This window comes from Heterodontus francisci, chromosome 24 (genome assembly GCF_036365525.1).
Source record: "Heterodontus francisci isolate sHetFra1 chromosome 24, sHetFra1.hap1, whole genome shotgun sequence".
Taxonomy (NCBI): Eukaryota; Metazoa; Chordata; class Chondrichthyes; order Heterodontiformes; family Heterodontidae; genus Heterodontus; species Heterodontus francisci.
In genome coordinates, this window is record NC_090394.1 from 21,240,752 (window position 1) to 21,260,226 (window position 19,475).

At 39.3% G+C, this 19,475-nt stretch overlaps 1 protein-coding gene across 1 annotated transcript; it reads left to right on the plus strand.

Annotated features, from left to right (window-relative positions):
• The first annotated feature begins 10,859 nt into the window (after positions 1-10,859).
• On the plus strand, positions 10,860-12,221 carry LOC137383592 (QRFP-like peptide receptor). The gene has a single exon (XM_068056749.1). It carries the CDS (start codon positions 10,860-10,862, stop codon positions 12,219-12,221), a length of 1,362 nt encoding a protein of 453 aa, XP_067912850.1.
• Positions 12,222-19,475: the final 7,254 nt, after the last annotated feature.

Genomic DNA, 19,475 nt, shown 5'->3' on the forward strand with positions numbered 1-19,475 from the left:
CAAAAATGGGGATGTTCGCTGTTGAATGCACAACGTTCAGCACCATTTGCAACTCCTCAGATACTGAAGCAGTCCGTGTAGAAATGCAGCAAGACCTGGACAATATCCTGGCTTGGGCTGATATGTGGCAAGTAACATTTATGCACACAAGTGCCAGGCAATGACCATTTCCAACAAGAGAGAATCTAACCATCTCCCTTTGACATTCAATGGTATTACCATCGCTGAATCCCCCACTATCAACGTCTTGGGGGTTACCATTGACCAGAAACTGAACTGGAGTAGCCATATAAATACCATGGCTACAAGAGCAGGTCAGAGGCTAGGAATCCTGCAGTGAGTAACTCACCTCCTGGCTCCCCAAAGCCTGTCCACCATCTACAAGGCACAAGTCAGGAGTGTGATGGAATGCTCTTCACTTGCCTGGATGGGTGCAGCTCCAACAACACTCAAGAAGTTTGACACCACCCAGGACAAAGCAGCCAACTTGATTAGCACCCCGTCCGCAAACATTCACTCCCTACACCAATGAAGCACAGTGGCAGCAGTGTGTACTATCTACAAGATGCACTGCAGTTAAGCACCAAGGCTACTCAGGCAGCACCTTCCAAACCCGTGACTTCTACCACCTAGAAGGACAAGAGCAGCAGATGCATGGGAACATCACCACCTGCAAGTTCCCCTCCAAGCCACACACCATCCTGACTTGGAACTATATCGCCGTTCCTTCACCGTCGCGAGGTCAAAATGCTGGAACTCTCTTCCTCATAGCACTGTGGGTATACCTACCCCACATGGACTGCAGCAGTTCAAGAAGGCAGCTCACCACTACCTTCTCATAGGCAATTAGGGATGGGCAATAAATGCTGTCCTAGCCAGCAATGCCCACATCTGATGAAAACGAATACAAAAAAAGGGGAAGGTCCCAATTATTGAGGATTTTAATTATCCTTAATTACAGTAGAACGGGGATCTTGCAATGAAGAATTGGTGAAAGACTCCATTCTACCATCAGAGAAGAGAATATGTTTTGTGGTCATACAATGATGTTGAGATGATGAAAGACTTGGGGAATACTTGACTACCAATCATATAACTAGATTCAACATTTGCGACCACAAGCACAATTGATGAATACTTAACTTTTCAAACTTACTATTTTAAAGCCACAATGAAAATGTAAAAAATAAATCTGGAGAAAAAGACTGGACAAAATGGAATTCTTAACAATAAATTAGAAGAAAGTTACTGTGATGAATTAGAGCAGCAATGCAGGACTTTATGAAATAGTGAGGCTTCCAAAAGGCATTTGATAAAGTGCTGTACAACAGTTCTGTGAGCAAAATTATAGCTCACGAAATAAAAGGGACGGTAGCAACGTGGATACGAAATTGGCTGAGTGACAGGAAACAGAGAGTAGTGGTTAATGGATGTTTTCCAGACTGAAGGAAGGTTTATAGTGGAGTTCCCCAAAGATCGGTATTTGGACTCTTGTTGGTCCTGATACATATTAATGACTTAGGCCTTGGTATAGAGGGCACAATTTCAAAATTTGCAGATGATACAAAACTTGGAAACATTGTGAACTGTGAGGAGGATGGTGTAGAACTTCAAAAGGACATAGACAGATTGGTTGAATGGGTGGACAAGTCGCAGATGAAATTTAATGCAGAAAAGTGTGAAGTGATTCATTTTGGTAGGAAGAACACCAAGAGACAATATAAAATAAAGAGTGTAATTCTGAAGGGTGTGCAGGAGCAGAGCGACCTGAGTGTATATGTTCATAAATCATTGAAGGTGGCAGGGCAGGTTGAGAGAGTGATTAATAGAGCATACAGTATTCTAGACTTCATTAATAGGGGCATAGAGTACAAAAGCAAGGAAGTTATGTTAAACTTGTATAGAACACTGTTTCGGCCTCAACTGAGGTATTGTGTCCAGTTCTGGGCATTACACTTTAGGAAAGATATGAAGGCATTAGAGAGAGTGCAGAAAAGGTTCACAAGAATGTTTCCAGGCATGAGGAATTTCATTTAGGAAGATAGATTGGAGAAGTTGGGACTGTTTTCTTCGGAGAAGGGAAGGTTGAGAGGAGATTTGATAGAGGTATTCAAAATCATGAGCAGTCTGGACAGAATAGATAGGGAAAAACTGTTCCGGGGAACAGATTTAAGGTAATTGGCAAAAGTAGCAATAGCGACATGAGGAAAAACCTTTTCACGTAGCAAGTGGTTAGGATCTGAAATGCACTGCCTGGGAATGTGGTGGAGGCAGGTTCAATTGAGGCAATCAAGAGGGAATTGGATTGTTATCTGAAAAGAAAGAATGTGCAGGGCTATGGGGAGAAGGCCGTGGAGTGGCACTAGGTAACCTGCACTTTCGGAGAGCTGGTGCAGACACAGCGGGCCGAATGGCCTCCTTCTGTGCTGTAACAATGCTGTCATTCTGTGATACTCTACTTCACTGAGTTCCTGCTCTCAGAGAGCAAAAGATGCAAAAGAGATGTCAGGCACTTCCTCGTGTGGACAGGGAAATGTAGAAATGTGAAAATGTAGATAAGCAGCCTTCTCTAGGTTACACTCATGTAGCTGTCAGTGGTCAGCTAGGAGCAGCATTCATAGTGGTTTGGAAGCAGCAGCTTCATAACTTAGGAGACCTTGGGAGAAGTGCACAAAGAGAAAAAAGTGAGCACATACACTTCAGAAAAGGATAAGTTGAAGAGAGTACAAATTAAATACATATCAAATTGAAGTAGAAGACCAATTACAAAAGCTTGTCTCAAATGGTTAAATGGGAAGGGGGAAGAAGAGCTATTTAATATTTTAAAAGATATGCAAGATACAGAGTAGGAATACTGAACAATATATAGAAGGAAAATCCACTAAAAAGTTCAGAGAAAATTGAAAGAAACTGAAATGAACATTGGGGGAACTGAAACAGATTCTTGGGTTCATTTACAGGAGGCAAAGTGACAATGAACCGTGGATCTCCTATAGCATTGCTGATGAATAATGTCTCCAAAATTGCAGTAAGTACATAAATAAAACATAGCTTCATTTACAAAGGAGTACATTTGTGTCCCCAATGGACTATCGTTACAAAAATAAATAAGAATGAAGAAATAGATTCAGGACTTGGGTGGAGCAGAGGGGACAGCAATTAACAAAGAGAATGTAGAAATAAATGATCACGTTGAGACCAGGAAAGTATAATAATGGGGAGGCAAAGAGCATGACAGAAAGATGAAATGATGACTTGATAACAGTTTTCATTACAGAAAGTGTCTGATTCCTGTAATTGGAACAGCAGGAGATGTATTCATGTTCCCTGAGAAATTAAAGGTTAGCAATGAAATGATCATTATGGAACTGGTGTATTTGAATATTCATAAGACAACAGGACCAGATGGAATGAATCCAAGGGCACTTGAAGAAATTAGGGTAGAAGTGAGCAAATTGTGCCAAAAATGTTACAAAGCTCATTGAACACAGGGGTTGTGTTCAGTAAATTTGGAAGCAAGCTAATCCTGTTCAAAGTTTTCAAACGACAGAAGCAATGATCATGGGAATTACAGGCTTGTTAGCCTGACATTTTATGATTGGAAAAATATTGAAGCAATTCAAGCACATTTACTAAGAGTATGTTAAGTAAGCTCCAATCTTATCAGAAGATTTTGATTCACATTTCACGTTAACTAATTTGCTGGCCTTCTTTGAATATGGAACTGAGTTTGGTTAATGTAATATATCTTAACTTTTTGAAAGCACTAAGATGACTCACAAGAGATGTTTGGTGAAGAAGGTTTGATAATAGCATATACCAGTGATTGTCAGGAAATGAAGTACCTTGGCGAGTACAAGTGGATCCACCAAGTTCAAATCCAGGGAAGTGGCATGAGACTCCACAAAGCATCAGTGAAACCTTATATGGAGTATGTCCATTGTGTCTAATTCTAGTCACTGTACTGACAGAGTGCTGCATTGTCAGAGGTGCCATCTTTCAGAGGATATGTTAAACTGAGGCCCTTCTGTCTCTCAGGCGGACGTAAAAGATCCAATGGCATTATTTCAATGAAGAGCAGGGGAGTTCTCCCTGGTGCGATCACCAACATTTATCCTTCCACCAACTCACTAAACAAAATATATCTGGTCATTATCACTTTGGTGTTCCTGTGTCCTTGCTGTGTGAAAATTGACTGCTATGTTACCGACATTACAACAGTGACTACACTTCAAAAAGTATTTAATTGGCACATCAAGGTAGCCTAATTTCTGGAAGGAATTGTGAACAGGTGTTTGGCCTCTATTTGCATATGCAAAGAACCTAACACCTAGTCCAGGCAAGCGACCTGGACGCCTATACTTCAACCTTTACCAATATGGTAGGCGGCACACTTCTGGCATGTAATATGTGCACACCACACACCATAGTGAACGCAAAGGCACCTGTTTTCTGCCTGTAAAATGGAAGCGGTGTCAAAGAATTTCTAGGCCCTTGAGTTCACACAAAATATTACACTTATATTAGGTTCTTTATGAACTGCTTATTCGAAAAGCTAACAGTTTGCTGTTTGCTATTGTTTTGTTATTGGATTATTTATCATAGACCAACGTTTACAAGATCTTAATGGGAAAAAAACACTAACTGAATTGACAGTATTCAATAGCAATGAAGCTATGTGATGAAAACAAGAATAAGTAGAATAAATGTGAGGTGTGTTTTTTGCTTGCATCTGGATTAGGCACCTAAATCCTATTTTTCACTCGAGCTTGATTTGTGCCATACACTGCCAGCTGAAGGATGATGGATGGAGGAAGGAACTCACATGAAAATAAAATGAGGCAATGTTGCTAATGGCTCAGTGAGTTTATCCAGTGAATATCTGAAACATTCTGACAAGGAAGGTCCCATGTTCATTCCCATATATTGAATTACCTCAGCCAGGTAAGTGGTGCTTCAACCATCTTCAGTGGCCTAAGTTTGGAGTCAAAGGTGTCCAATGTTCCAATGCCCAGTCGCTATCTAATGGATAAAGAAAAAAAAATTGTCTCAGTTCCCTCAAATCTGAATCACCTGCCAATACTTACTGTTAATGCTCAGGCATGAATAACCTCAACAATATGCAGAGCGGAACTGGTATCTGCAGAACCATACATGGAAGCAGTGGGGTAGAAATTCATATTGGGCATTAGTACAAATTGGACAAGATGAATTGGAGCCTGTTCTTATTGAATGAAGAGGAAATTGGCAAAAGTGCAAACTGAGCTATTGCCCACTTTGTGTTACTGCCCAAGACAAATTTCCACCCCAATGTTTTCCAGAGAGGAGTGGAGAGGAAAAATTTGCAAGGGAGAAAAGTAAGGTAAAAAGATAAAATCAGCTTCAAAGGCATGAAACTACCATGTGAGAATCCCTGATATGATGACAACCTGTGTTAATGAATCTTTCAAAAAATATAATGGGCAAATTATAAATTTTAAAAACTAAAGATTTGCACTCATAGTGATAGAGGTAGGAATGCAAATAAATGTAATACTTTTCTTGCATTGCTCTCTATTGCATATAAAAAGATATACAATATCATAAGTATTTCACCAAATTATTGTAAAAAAAAACACATCAATCATATTAAAACAGCTGAATACAGGTCTTTAGTTAAAGGTCTTTAGTTCAGATGTGACAGGATAAATTCTTTGACTTATCTCCTAACTGTATTCAAAGAGAGCATAGCTTAAAGATAGGGCGACAACACTAAAGCTCTGATACTGAGATGCTTCCCGTGTGAGTATAGCTCCTTGTTGGGAGTGCAGAAGCAATGAATTTACCTTAATGTGTCTAGTACTCAAAGTGTTATACTTGCTCGCAGATGAAAACAAATAAGCATTGCAAATGCATGCCTTTTTATTCTCAGGTGCAGAGTCAATATTAAGATAAAATCCTTTTCCAGTATTATTACAAGTTCTTTTTTGGTGTTATGGGTTAGCCCAAGGACTGAGGTGTGCTTTCTAATCTTTTCAGCATTCCCTGTCCAGCTTAAACTTAACAGTGGCTACTTATCACTGCAATACAGCAAATTTACTTCGGCAATATATCACATGCCTCTCATGAGGTAAAAATAACTTGATACTGAAAGATGCCGACATCACATGGATAATATTTTCAATACGGTTTCCTTACCATGCCACAGGACTTGCTTAAGATATAAGTAAATTTGTTTGCCCTTTTCTCCCCATAGCCTCTGACTCTCTATTACTTCCATTATTTCTTTTCTGTTTCTACATGTCGATTTGCAAGTATTTTGCTCATTTGTTTATCCTTCTTCTTCCTTTCCCAAAAGCTTTCAAGTTTTTTTTCCATCTCTTTGCATGATTATAAAAGATTTTTTTTTCTCCCCTTTATTTTCCAAGCTTTTGATCTTTCTGAAGGCGTCATTTACTTGTGACTGCACCAGCGAGGTTTCCCCCATTGCTCAGTCCCCTGCTATTTGCTTTTTGAACAGGTAGTCATTAACTGTGCTCCAAGCTGATCGTTGATTGACTCCAGCCGCAGTGTCTGAGCTGACAATGAAAGCACCTCATCAGCATCCCTCTGGCCCCAGCACACTCAGGCACACAAAAAGACCATCATCTCAAACAACACCATGAGCTCAGAATTTTTATTTCATGGAGTAATGTAAAAATACTGAAAAAAATGATTTGAAAAAGATGCTTATACCTCTCTGGGGTTATTGGTAAAAATTTTTGTCAAGTTCTTATAGAACACAGCACGTCATGGTGCAATCTGAGTGTTGGCATTTCACAGAAGCAGGGTGAAAAGTGCACCTCATGATACATCTCTCCTCTGCACAGAATTTCACAAGAAGAGCAGGACATTTCTCAATCACAGGCAGAAGCAGTAGTGGAGCGACCCAGCCATCAACCGCAATGCCTCAGCTTACCAGTTCCTGAGCCCAGCCTCCAGCCACTTAGAGGGGCACATCCTACAGCAACAATGCTAGGCATTTTATCAAGAAGTTCAGGATTTGGTTTTTGGAATTGTGCATTTTTTAAAATGTTTTTATACCATAAATATTATTTTTAGCTGTTCATACTGACAAGAATAAGAAGGGAAAATGCCGTAGTTTATGAAAAAAAAGACTGTTTCACCGAAGGTGTTGCTTTATTCTGTCAGTAGCAGCTGGCTTCAGATTATTGGAATTGAAAAGAAAATGGAGTCATTTGATTAATAATTTCACTCACTAGACTAGTGACTGGAACTGGTGCACATTCAGTTAGTGGGATAATTGCCAATCAGCATGTTGAGCTTAATAGATAGTGGTCTTTTAAGCCAGTGATGACTTTTTTCTCCCTATATATACATATATATATATATATATATTGTCAAACTGCACCATTGAGGTGCGATGGGCCTTTCAGATTTCAGACTTCCCATTATAATCATCAGGTTAAGGCCAGACATAAGCTCCAATTTTTACCTACCCCAACCGATGGGTGCAGTTTCAGGTTGGATGCCTGTTCTACACCCTGCATTTTTTTGCATTCAATTGCTGCTTCTGGATGCTCAAATTCCTGCCTGCTGCTAGTTTGCCTTGCTAATGAGGCCCTGCCTTCAAAATGGACTGAATGCCCTGGCAGCATTAGTGGGCAATTGGCTGGCACATTCTGCTGGCCAGCTGCCCAAAGTCAGCTCAGGGGGAAAATCTGTTCCTTTGTTTTCATTTTTACAGGCAAGGTGGGCAGCACGATCACAATAATAAACTTTTAAAGCCTTTATCGTGTCGACCATCAATGGTTCTCAGGATAAAATGTAAGGAGCCACCTACATTAAGCAAATGATTTCATGTAAAGGCCTATAGAGTTATGGTGATTTTTTTCTATAATAACAGGACTCGGATCTCTAATGTTTAATGGGCACCTCTTACAACAGGTGAATTATCACTTTTACCATCGAGCGGGAAACAGCAGCAAATAGGCCATCCCTTTTACATTCCACCCATTGACACGACTGCCTGTTTTCTGCTTGGTGGTAAAAGTGATTCACTCCGTGGTCATTAAGCAGGTGTTCTCTATGTTAGGTTTATATTAGTTTTATTACATGATTTATATAGGAATGCTATCTGGTTTAAACACCCACAGACTGATATGAAAATATATTTCTCAACATCCATCAGGCTGAAAACATCACGCTCTATATATGTCACACTATGTTGCACATGGAAAAACAATCTTAAAAATGAGAGGCAGGCATTTAATTCTGCATTCTGAACTGCAGCCTGAAATTTACAAAGAATTTATTGATCTGAACATATTTACAAGCAGCTCCCATTAGCTGGACTCCTACAGGCTACATAAGGAGCAGTCTTAAAGAAACAGGCCAAGTTAATAGCTAAATACATCACAGCCCATGAGATCTCAGACTACTCATGAGCAATGGCACACGAAATGTACTGGCGGTTGTTACTAAACGAATGCAGCCTGGCTGGGATTGATTAGGACAATAGAAATGCTGGAAATACTCAGCAGATCAGGCAGCATCTGTGGAGCTGCTAATAAGTATTTCCAGCATTTTCTGTTTTTATTTCAGATTTCCAGTATCCACTATACTTTGCTTTTAATTAGAACAATGCTGCTCTACCACTTTATGAAGCAATAAATCAGTTCATGAAAAGCTTGCACTTATGTAGCAACTATCAAGATCTCGGGACTTCACAAAGGGTTTCACAACCAATGAAATACTTTTGAAGTGTAGTCACTATTGTATGGTAGGAAACACAGCACCCAATTTGCACAGAGTAAACTCCCACAAACAACAATGCAATCAATTAACAGAATAGCTACTTTAGTGATGTTAAAAGAGGGACGGACACTTGGAGCACTTTCCTGCTCTTCTTCAGATCCTGCTATGGGATCTTACAAGGCCTAGGTTTAACGTTTCATCTGAAGGACTGCACCTCTGACTGTACAGCCTTCAAAATGAAACACAGAAACATAAAAAAATAGGAGCAGGAGCAGGCTATTCGGCCCTTCGAGCCTTCACCGCCATTCAATACAATCATGGCATCCAAACTCAGTACCCTGTTCCCGCTTTCTCCCCGTATCCCTTGATCCCTTTAGTCCTAAGACCTATATCTAATTCTTTCTTGAATATATTTAATGATTTGGCCTCAACTGCTTTCTGTGGTAGAGAATTCCACAGGTTCACCACTCTCTGGGTGAAGAAATCCCTCCTCATCTCAGTCCTAAATGACTTACTCCTTATCCTTAGACTGTGACCCCTGGTTCTGGACTCCCCCGTCATCGGGAACATCCTTCCTGCATCTAGTCTGTCTAGTCCTGTTAGAATTTTGTAGGTTTCTATGAGATCCCCTCTCATTCTTCTAAACTCTAGCGAATACAAGCCTAATGGACCCAATTTCTCTTCATATGTCTGTCCCACCATCCCAGGAATCAGTCTGGTGAACCTTCGCTGCACTTCCTCCATAGCAAGAACATCCTTCCTCAGATAAGGAGACCAAAACTGCACACAATACTCCAGATGTGGTCTAAATATAAATAGTACCACACTGGAACAGTTCTGAAGAAGGGTCACTGACCTGAAACGTTAACTCTGCTTCTCTCTCCACAGATGCTGCCAGACCTGCTGAGTACTTCCAGCATTTTTTGTTTTTATTTCAGATTTCCAGCATCTGCAGTATTTTGCTTTTATTTTGCGTTCAGAAGGAGTTTGGCTACTTCTCAGCAGCAGAGCATCAGTTGTATGAGGCCAGGGACAGATCCCGGTTCCCAGCTTCCAGCTCCAACAGTAAGGGATCGCTTCAGAAAAGTTTCGGTTGCACGATTGCTGCTTAGATCTAGTCGTTTCTGGGTGCTTGGAGAGTCCGCCGTATAATTTTTGGTGCGGATTATCACCAGCTATTTCTGACATAGCGCTGTGACAAGTGACTGAGGCTGTCGGAGTCACCTCTCTGTCTGTGTACGGACTGAACCTCCGACCCCGCTTTGTCTGAGCAAGAGTATTTTTTTTAAGATTTTCTTCATCCTTTGAGTAGACAACAGCCTATTGCTAAGATGAGCAATGGATGATCGCCCAGAGAGAGAGAGAAACACCAGGAAATCGGATTGAAGAAATTACCAGACGACGAAGGAAAGACAAAACAAGTAGCGGAAACTATCCGGAGATCATAGCGAGTGAAAGCTGAGAACTAAACTCCAGCGAGCAGAAAGAGGGGTCGACAACAGAAAAGGGCTAAATTACACCTGAGAAACCAAGAGATAAAGCGAAAGCAAATCATGAAATAAAGCTCCAGGAGAGAGAAAAAAAAGACAAATCATAAACTTGACATAAAAAGGTTAAACAGAAGTGATGAAAGAAACTGCGAGATAGTTTAAACGGCGAAATGGTTATGGACTGAAATCCACACAGATAGAGAGAACTGTATACATAGCAGCGACACAAGAGAAAAGCAAATGTTTCTTGTAATATCTTTTCAGAAAGCAGAGTTAAAGACGGATGAGATCGATAGTATTAAAACACAGAAGATATATAGTGTATGGGGATAATAGATTCCTGTCGGTGTGACTGGAAAAAGGAAAATACTGTCAACTCTACACTGGTGACTGTGAACTGGTGAAGCGGCTGAAGTTCTCTTGTACAGTGAACATTGAGGCTTTGTCGCTGTTCTTTCAGCACCTGCTAAACTCACGACTGAAAACCGTTCAAACCCGTAAAACAGCGAGGAAGAAATGATATTTTAAAGACGGCTTGAGTAAACAACTGTTTTATATTCGGAAGATATTTCAAACCACTTGTGATGTAATCATGCTGTGGACTAAAATACGAGTGGAGTTTGTCTCTCCAACATGCTTTCTATGAAGATCTGGGTCAAGAGGAAAATGAATTCTTCACTGGGCTTCCCCGACTCAAACTTCCCTTTGGTTAAACATTTAATGAAAAACAATCTTTCCCTCTACCTTTCGGACACTTTCTTGCACGAAGACCTGGGCAATCTGGAGAATATTTTGTTAACCATCCGAGAACCTTCCACTATCGCCCTGACGGTAATGTACACCATATCTTTCGTTGTTGGCTTCATTGGGAACATTATGTCAATCAAAGTACTGACCAGCAAAAGGAATAACAGGATGCCTGGGGTGAGTGCCACTCGCAGTTTGCTGATAAACCTTGCTGTCTGTGATCTGATGGTGGTCTGCGTCTGCATGCCTACAACCCTGGGTTACCAGATCTACAAAGCTTGGATTTATGGTGACTTCATGTGCAGAGCAGCTCCTTTTACCCAGGCCGTGTCAGTCTCTGCCAGTGTCCTCAGTATCACTGTTATAAGTGTTAACAGATACTATAATGTCCACAACCCATTAAATGCCAGATCATTCTTCACCTGGAGAAAAATCTTTTGGACTATTTTTGTGGTGTGGTTGTTGTCATCTGGTATCTGTATGCCTCTTATTTTTATGAACAAATTGGAAGAGATTGACCCTACATTTGGGGTTCCTTTCTGCAGTGAAGTCTGGTCCCAAGTCAAGTTGAAGCAGGCATATAATTTTCTGCTCTTCTGTGCTCTCTATGGTTTGCCTGTGCTGTTTAATCTAGTGATTTGCTTTCTCACTTGGCGCAAACTTTGGAGCACATCCAGTCACTTCAAAGAGTGCGACTCCAGGAGTCAGTCCCTTCCAGCTTCAAGGTTGAAAATTCGCAAAAAGATTGCCAAAATGGTGGTGGCTTTGGTGATTCTGTTTGCCCTTTCATGGTTACCCGTCTATGTGGTGGACATCTGGTTAGATTTCAATACTGAAGATGCTTCAAGGGATGATGACACGTCTTCAGAGTGGATCATGCATTTCAGACCATTTGCCCAGTGGCTTGGTCTCACCAATTCTTCCCTCAATCCAATTTGCTATTGCTTTGTAGGGGACTTGTACAGATCAGCCAAGGAAATAAAAAACAAATATAGAAGAACACTAGTTTCTCTTTTTAACTATTCTTTGTCTGAAGGCTCCACAAGGTCATCCATACCGAAACTTCTTTCCTACAAAGAATCGTGTCAGATATCTACAAAAGAATTCAATTTCATTGAGTCAAAGGAGGAGAAATCTAAGGATTATTGTTCACCTCCTGGTATTTGTGAGACATCATTGAGTACATGCCACCCTGTTCCAAAACATACTGTTGTAACTGATGATGATGACACAAGGAACAGTAACTAGATTATATAGTTATTGTAGAAATCTGTTACTGTTAACACTTGTCACTGATTAATCCATCATTATCTTTTCAATTTGATAATACCCTTGAATCCAACCCAGGTGAAGCTAAATGGCTTTATTAGTTACTCTCTAGGTAACCAATATAGAATTATGTAAAGCCAAAGATTGTGACAAGCCAAGATCTTCTGTAATTAATCATGTAATTCCTTATCTGTGTATATCCTTATGTGCATTTTTTTTCTTGTTGACTTGCCGAACCGTGTTTGCATAAGTGCTGGAAGCCCTCCGGTTCCTCTCCCAAGTGACCATTGTTAATGTGTTTTTCTAGAAAGTGAGTGTTGGTATGCTATTCAACCATGGAGAATACCACAGTCAATATTGTTCTTGCCTGACATACTTACCAGCATGAATCACTGCATACACATCAGGAGAGAGAACGTTGGCTGATTTTTTCCCCCAATCCCTGGGACACTGGAATCAATTGTAGCATCCTAGCTACTGTGCCAGCTGTGATTAAGTAATTCAGCACAGAACTAAACCTAGCATTTTGTGGTCTGCTTGACACAGTGTTAAAAACACATATCTTTAGTAAGGCCACTTCATATGGTTACCTCAATAACATAGCAAGTAGAACAAACTCTAGCATGCAGTTAAATCCACAGATCTTGACCACCATGGTGATACATATCTATTTTATCTGGTATACTACTCTGGCAGCTTTGGTTTAGAGTGGAGTTAATCATTTCAGCAGCTCTCAAATTGCTAAATGTCTTCTAAAAGCTGACCATTTTCATTTGATAATAAATAGTCTATTTTATTTGTCCCCTCCTATCCTGATGATTTATGCTGGGGTTTGAATCTATAGGTGCCATGCACAATTTGGTACCTTGCCCAGGTGATTCATCTTCCTGTGTGAATCTAGACACAGCATGTTGTTGACCCGGAGGGGTGGAGTTCATTGGTGATCCAAATTCTGATCTCCTTCAATATCCATATAAATATGCACCTTACAGCAATCAGCACTGGATAGTTATCAGGAGCTGGAACTTTGGATGAGGTTTCAGTCTCTAATCTAGATGACCTGAGGCATGTTATGACCCGGCTGCCACTATGGGCGATACTAGCTAACTCAATACTAATTGCGAATTCAACTGGGATCTTCTGGTCTGTATATCTCAGTGACTGGTACCTCTACAATGAGTTATCAATGAAGCTATCATTAGCGAGAACAAAGATAGGGGTAAGCTTTTGTCTTCAACTCCTGGTGGTAATCTGGCAGACAGATCATCTGCCCCTTGTAGAACCTGTCTGATTTATATTCTCTTCAGTGGATTCTACAATGGGCAGTCCATCTGCCCAACCAAATTACTATCTGTGAAGTGAAGATAAAATTTCACCCCCTATTCAAACTCTAGTCAGGTAATTCTATTTGCTTCACTTCCTTTTCCCTTAAATTGGATAAGTGAGGCATGTTACACTTTAGCTGAGCTAAAGTGAGTAATGGCAGATATAATATTAGCCCTTTACAGTAAAAACTGATACGTAACAAGACACATACCATATGACAAGCATACAAGTGAGAAGGGAGAGGCACGAAATAAAGAGGGGACAGGGAGGTCTTGTAGGAAACTAGGTTAGAAAGTCTGAGAAATAATCTGAGATAATAGATGCAGAGAAGCATGCAAAACAAAATCTCAGAGTCATACTGAGGGAAAAAGAAAGAGTTAAATGCTGCAAAAAGATAGAGATACACACACACACACAACGTAGAGAGATACACACACAAGATAGAGAGAGGTGCACACACAAGCAGTCAGTTATAAAAAGAGAGACTCGTTTTGTCCATGAGAAACTAGTTTGGAAATGTTAGTCACTGAAGGAACTAACTATATTTATTATTCTGATCCTTACTCTAGTTTTGAAAGGAAATATGAAATGGAACCCCAACCACTAGCGACTCACCCTGATATTTTTGTTGCCCTTTATTTCTGTCTCGCTGTGACATGAACTCGATGGTGCCAACGTTAAACGAGAGGCACAGACCAGCTGAGTTTGATGGCAAATTTTGCCATCCCTACAGATCTGAAAGAAGATTGATTGAAAGAAGTTTCTTATCAATCTTCCCAATGTTATAATACCCAACCAAAGCTGCATGGCCACAATAGTAACAAAGAATTCCTACAGTTGCAATGAAGACCAAACCAAGAACGTTATCATTTTACAATTTTCTGGGCACAGTCAGCATTTCATGAACAAGTATAATTAAAAAACAATCATGATAGTAAGTGACATTTCAGCTCAGCCATAAACTTAATTAGTACTGAGCTCCCCTTGAGGGCATTTTTGGCTTCTTACTTCTTGGTCAACATTCCAATCATAAAATCATGTGTGTGATGAAATCAAACAGTTCTGAGACAATCTGTTGTTGGCTTGATCTACTGTGTTGATGATGCATTCAGAGTTGATACAAGATTACATCAAGGAAGCAAAATCACAGCTGTTCCAAATGGTGAATTCATCCTTCAGAAGTTGTGACAACTTAATGTAATTTTTAAATGATCACAGCTTTTGTTTCCTCTGTTTCTATCTGATAGAAAGTCATTTTTACAGCCATCTGGGAAGGGAGATGCAACTAGATCAATGTGACCCTAGTATGAAAACTACTGGCTGAAAAGTCGCAACATAATTGTAGTCATAGGTGCTAGGTTTAGCTCTCAGCCGGTAATTATAATGTGGAAAGCATCTTTTTATCACACAACAGTTATTAAGCACAGATCCCAGCTCTTAAAACTAATCAGTTTATTTGATTTTAATAATGGACACACTCAAGTAACTGACCCCATTTTTTTTATAACTGAATCCTATTTCACAAACTGCAGTGTTTTACTAATTATATTATACAAATGATTGTATGATAGTGTCACTAGTGTAGTGTGTGGCTTAACCAATTCTAGACAATACACTTTCAAGGTTCATCAGGCAACTCCATTCTACCTTTGACAACAAATAAGCAAAATGAGTTTTGCCCACAAAGTTTTTTCAACTGTTAGGAAGCTATACTAGAGATGCCTGGTCACATTTAAAATAGAAAGAAGTACAATTTGGTCATGTATTTCTCCTTAAAAAAAACAGTAAATTTAACCTCAGGGAAACAAGTTCCAGTTGTTTTGCTAGCTTTGTCCAGGTCTGAAAATAGTGCAAATGAAGACAATCACAATAAAAGATAGTAACTCTCTCCAATTTGGAGGAGTTATCGGAACTTTCTTTCTTAGTTAAACAAAAACTAACTATAATTAGATTTCAACTTATATATATATAATTAAGCTTTTAATGACCAGATGGGTATTTTTAAATTCAATACTTTAGGGAATAGAATACCCTTTGATGTAATCAGTAACAGCACAATGTCAAATCTGAAATGGTTAATCATGTAGGTGATTATGATTCCCTCAAGATTACGTGTGCCATTATATTTAGAATTAATTTAATGGCATATTTTGAATCTGCACAGCAGTTGCTTAAGAGAACTAACAGCAATAGTGCTACCTTCCAAAAATTTGTTGCTTAAAAATTCTTCAAATTATATTGAGGCATGTTCATGGAAACTGCAAATGGCTATGATTTTGATAATCTGTAAAGTTGGGCTGAAATGAATTGATAGGCAGAATACTTTAATTGTACTTAAGTTTAGTAAAAATGAGGAGGCACTACATGAGCTGAATGAACACGATGAGTAGAATATTCCTGGTACCATGGAGGCAGGCTTGAAGACGGGACCGGGAGGCAATTCTGAAATTAGGGCATCGGGTCTGCAGCCCGACACATTCCCACCTCCACATGATCACTGGCAACAGCTACCCACCCGGCAGCAACAGGTGGCCAATTTGAATAATTAAGTGCCTAATTGTGGGAAGATTGGGAACGCTGCCAGGAACTTCCCAACGATGGACAGGCCCCCCACTGAGGCCAAAGCTTGGCTGGTGCCTATAGATGAATTGCCAGTGGCCCACAAGGCCTTCCGGTACATACCCACTCACCGGAGCAGTAGCTTATTTTTTAAAAATTGAGAGGGCTCCTCAAGATGGAGCTATCCTTGTGTTCCCCCTCCAACAGTGGTAGTGCCCACTTCTGCCGGTGAGGCTACCGTACTTCCGAGGCTGCGGGCCGTCTGATTGGACCTGCAGCCTCAGGAACCCGCCTGCCGTCTTTAATTGAATGGTGCTCCCGGAGGTGGCCTCTTAGTTGGCCGCCTCAGAGAAGATTTTGCAGGCAGGCACATTGTCATCAAGTGTGGGCTCGGGACCCGGAAATAGTCCCACAATTATTGTTAAAGGGGTCAAGATTCCGCCCGATGTCATTTATTCCCAGGTCATGCTTGACAGTTGTAATACATGGTGCTGGTATGCCATTTAGGTGAAAACAGATTCAGCCATTTGTACTGCCTATCTATAGTCGGTGGCTAAATAACTAACTCTAGGTGTCACAAATGACTGGCATTTTTTATACTTAGATTAGTGAGGGTAGTGTTGTACACTGCCCGCAGCTACCAACTTGCATTATAATGATTTTCTTATCAAAATTATCTTTAAAAATTGCAAATAAACCAAGGTAGATTGCTCTAACTTTGTTTTATGTGAAGTTCTAGAATGGAAACTATGGTTTGCAACAATGTAGACCAGTATCGGCATTTACCAAACAAATCATTTTTATCATACTTGTCTATGTTATTTATCAGTGTACAGTAAAATGGCACAATCAAAGGCAACAGTAATAATGTGTACTAATGCTGGCTTGGATTTCTAGAACAAACCTATGACAGTTTTACATTGGGCTGTATCTGTGACTACAATATTAGCAGTACCAGCACTGTATGTATTAAAACTCTTGTCTAGCGATCTAGACATCACCAAGGTGTGTCTTGCTAAATTGCAAGAAGTAGTTCAAGAACCACATTAATTTATGAACAATATTAGTTTCTTATGTTTAATCAGGAGGTAAATATTTTGGATGACTGCTGTATTTAAAGATATATCAAGTTTATTTATATCACATTAAGTACTGCTTTTTATCTAGAATATATAACTTCAGATTTTTACCTAGAATCATAGAATCATACAACACAGAAAGAGGCCATTCGACCCATCGTGCCTGCACATATTTGCAATGTATATTTTCTCTTTAGGTGTGAAAAGTACAATATTCCTAATGATGATAATTGTAATCCACTGTTCTTATGTGTAAAAAAGTGTAACTCATGGGTACCATTGGTGCTATAAGCTAAAAGCTCTTTCTCATGTGTGAAAGGACAGTAATAATATGTGTACATGAGTATTGTTTGCAACAGGTTTAACAATCATTCTGGAATCCTGTTCATCATATGTACTGCCCCGTGTACAAATTGTCTTGTTTATTGGTTTGTATTATTGACATTGCAGATTTAGGAATCAGTGTTAATAAACATACAATGAACACTGTTCCACTGCATCTGTATCTTACCATTCAAAATGATCACATGTAAGGTATGAAATAATAAATAAATTACCATGTGATCATTGAAGTATAGTTATACCTAGGAAGAGATGGTAACATGAAAGTTTTCTGTAACAAATTTATAACACTACTTTCACTTAGCCTTTCAAAATATTGTGTGTGCCTATAGTGTATCTCCTTGCACAGCTTATATACAAGAAATTCTAGAATATGTACAGCACTTGTTATGGCTTCACAAATATTGTCATAGTTTCTGTAACATTTTGTTTCATATTGGCTCAGAGTGCTGAGCCAATATTATAACTACCTGGGTAATGTTCTCCATTTTCAATTTGAAATGATCATTTGACCTCTGGTCAATATTGGTTCCTATCAGATTTGTACAGTTGGAACCAGCCAATATCAATAAGGCTTATTGCAATGTATCATTCAATGTCTGTAAGTGATGTGAAAATAAAGTTTGAATTATTTGTGTGTTTGATATGAGATCCAATAATCCCTTTTTTAAAGTGATAAAAAAAAAATGCAAATGCAAATATACACAGAAATGAAATTCAGAAAACAAATTTAATATCTTGTATGTATATTGTTACGACCGACCGCTCCAGTCAAAATATACGATTCTGATTGTGGTTGGAGAAACGCACTGTTAATTCAATCCCGTCCCTCCACAGATTGCCCAACATATCATTTTAAACTTTCCAAATTAAAGAAAGACCCAGCCAAATTGTACCATCTATTAACCCCCCGAATGAGGCTAACCAAACCAGGTGTCTTTAAATCAACAAATTAACTGTTTAATTAGAGAAACTAAATTCTTAAAACACTAATAAGATATAAATAACATTTAAAATAGAAAAAAACAGTCCTCACAGAATTACACTCCTGCCAGATGTGGAACAGTCCAAGGTTGCTTGAAGTCCTCACAGCTGTCTAATGGGGGAAAAAAAGGTTCTTCGACAATAGAACAGTCCGTAGTCTAATTCAGAAGTTGAAATTGTTGCTCCTTCTCCAGCGATGAATTTCAACAATTTACAACTTGCAAACACTTTTTAATGAATCAATTTGGATTTAGAATTTTTTGAGGCATAAAAGATTGTCACAGTCTAACTTCCCTTCCTGCAGCTTAAATTATGAGAAATCTGTGTTTTGGCTTGACATTTTAGAATTTTGAGAGAGAATAATAAATAAACAGACTAAATTCTCTTTCTTCAGTTTAACTAGACTGAGAGCACTCATTTCAGGTGCTAACCCACAGCTGTCTGTCTGTTTTCTCTGTTAGAACAGTCTGTTTCCACTATAAGCCAGTTCAAAATTAAATTGTAAAAATGTATCTCTCAATCTGTGGTCCTGAATGGCTGTATCCCAGGCAACGAGAATGCACTCTTTGAATTTCAGTCTCCATATGGCTATATCCTAGACAATGAGAATGCACTTTTTGACTCAGTCTTTAGAGCTTGCTGCCTTAAAGCAGTACGTCTCCCTTTCCGTATTCTTCCTGAAAAAAAAAACTACAGGATCATAACAATATCCCCTCATTTATTTTTGTGCATAGAAGAGGATTCATTGAATTAAGAATTAATTTGGAAAATAAAATCCAGTCATAAAGTTTGATCATTTCTAACAATTAGATAAGTATTTAAATAGAAAAAGTGCATCTCTGATGGCTGAACAAATTTATCCTGTACATATCTGGGCCATACAAACCAGGAAAACCTCAGGGTTAGTCCCTGGTTTTTACCGAATAAGGTAATCTCAGCCAGC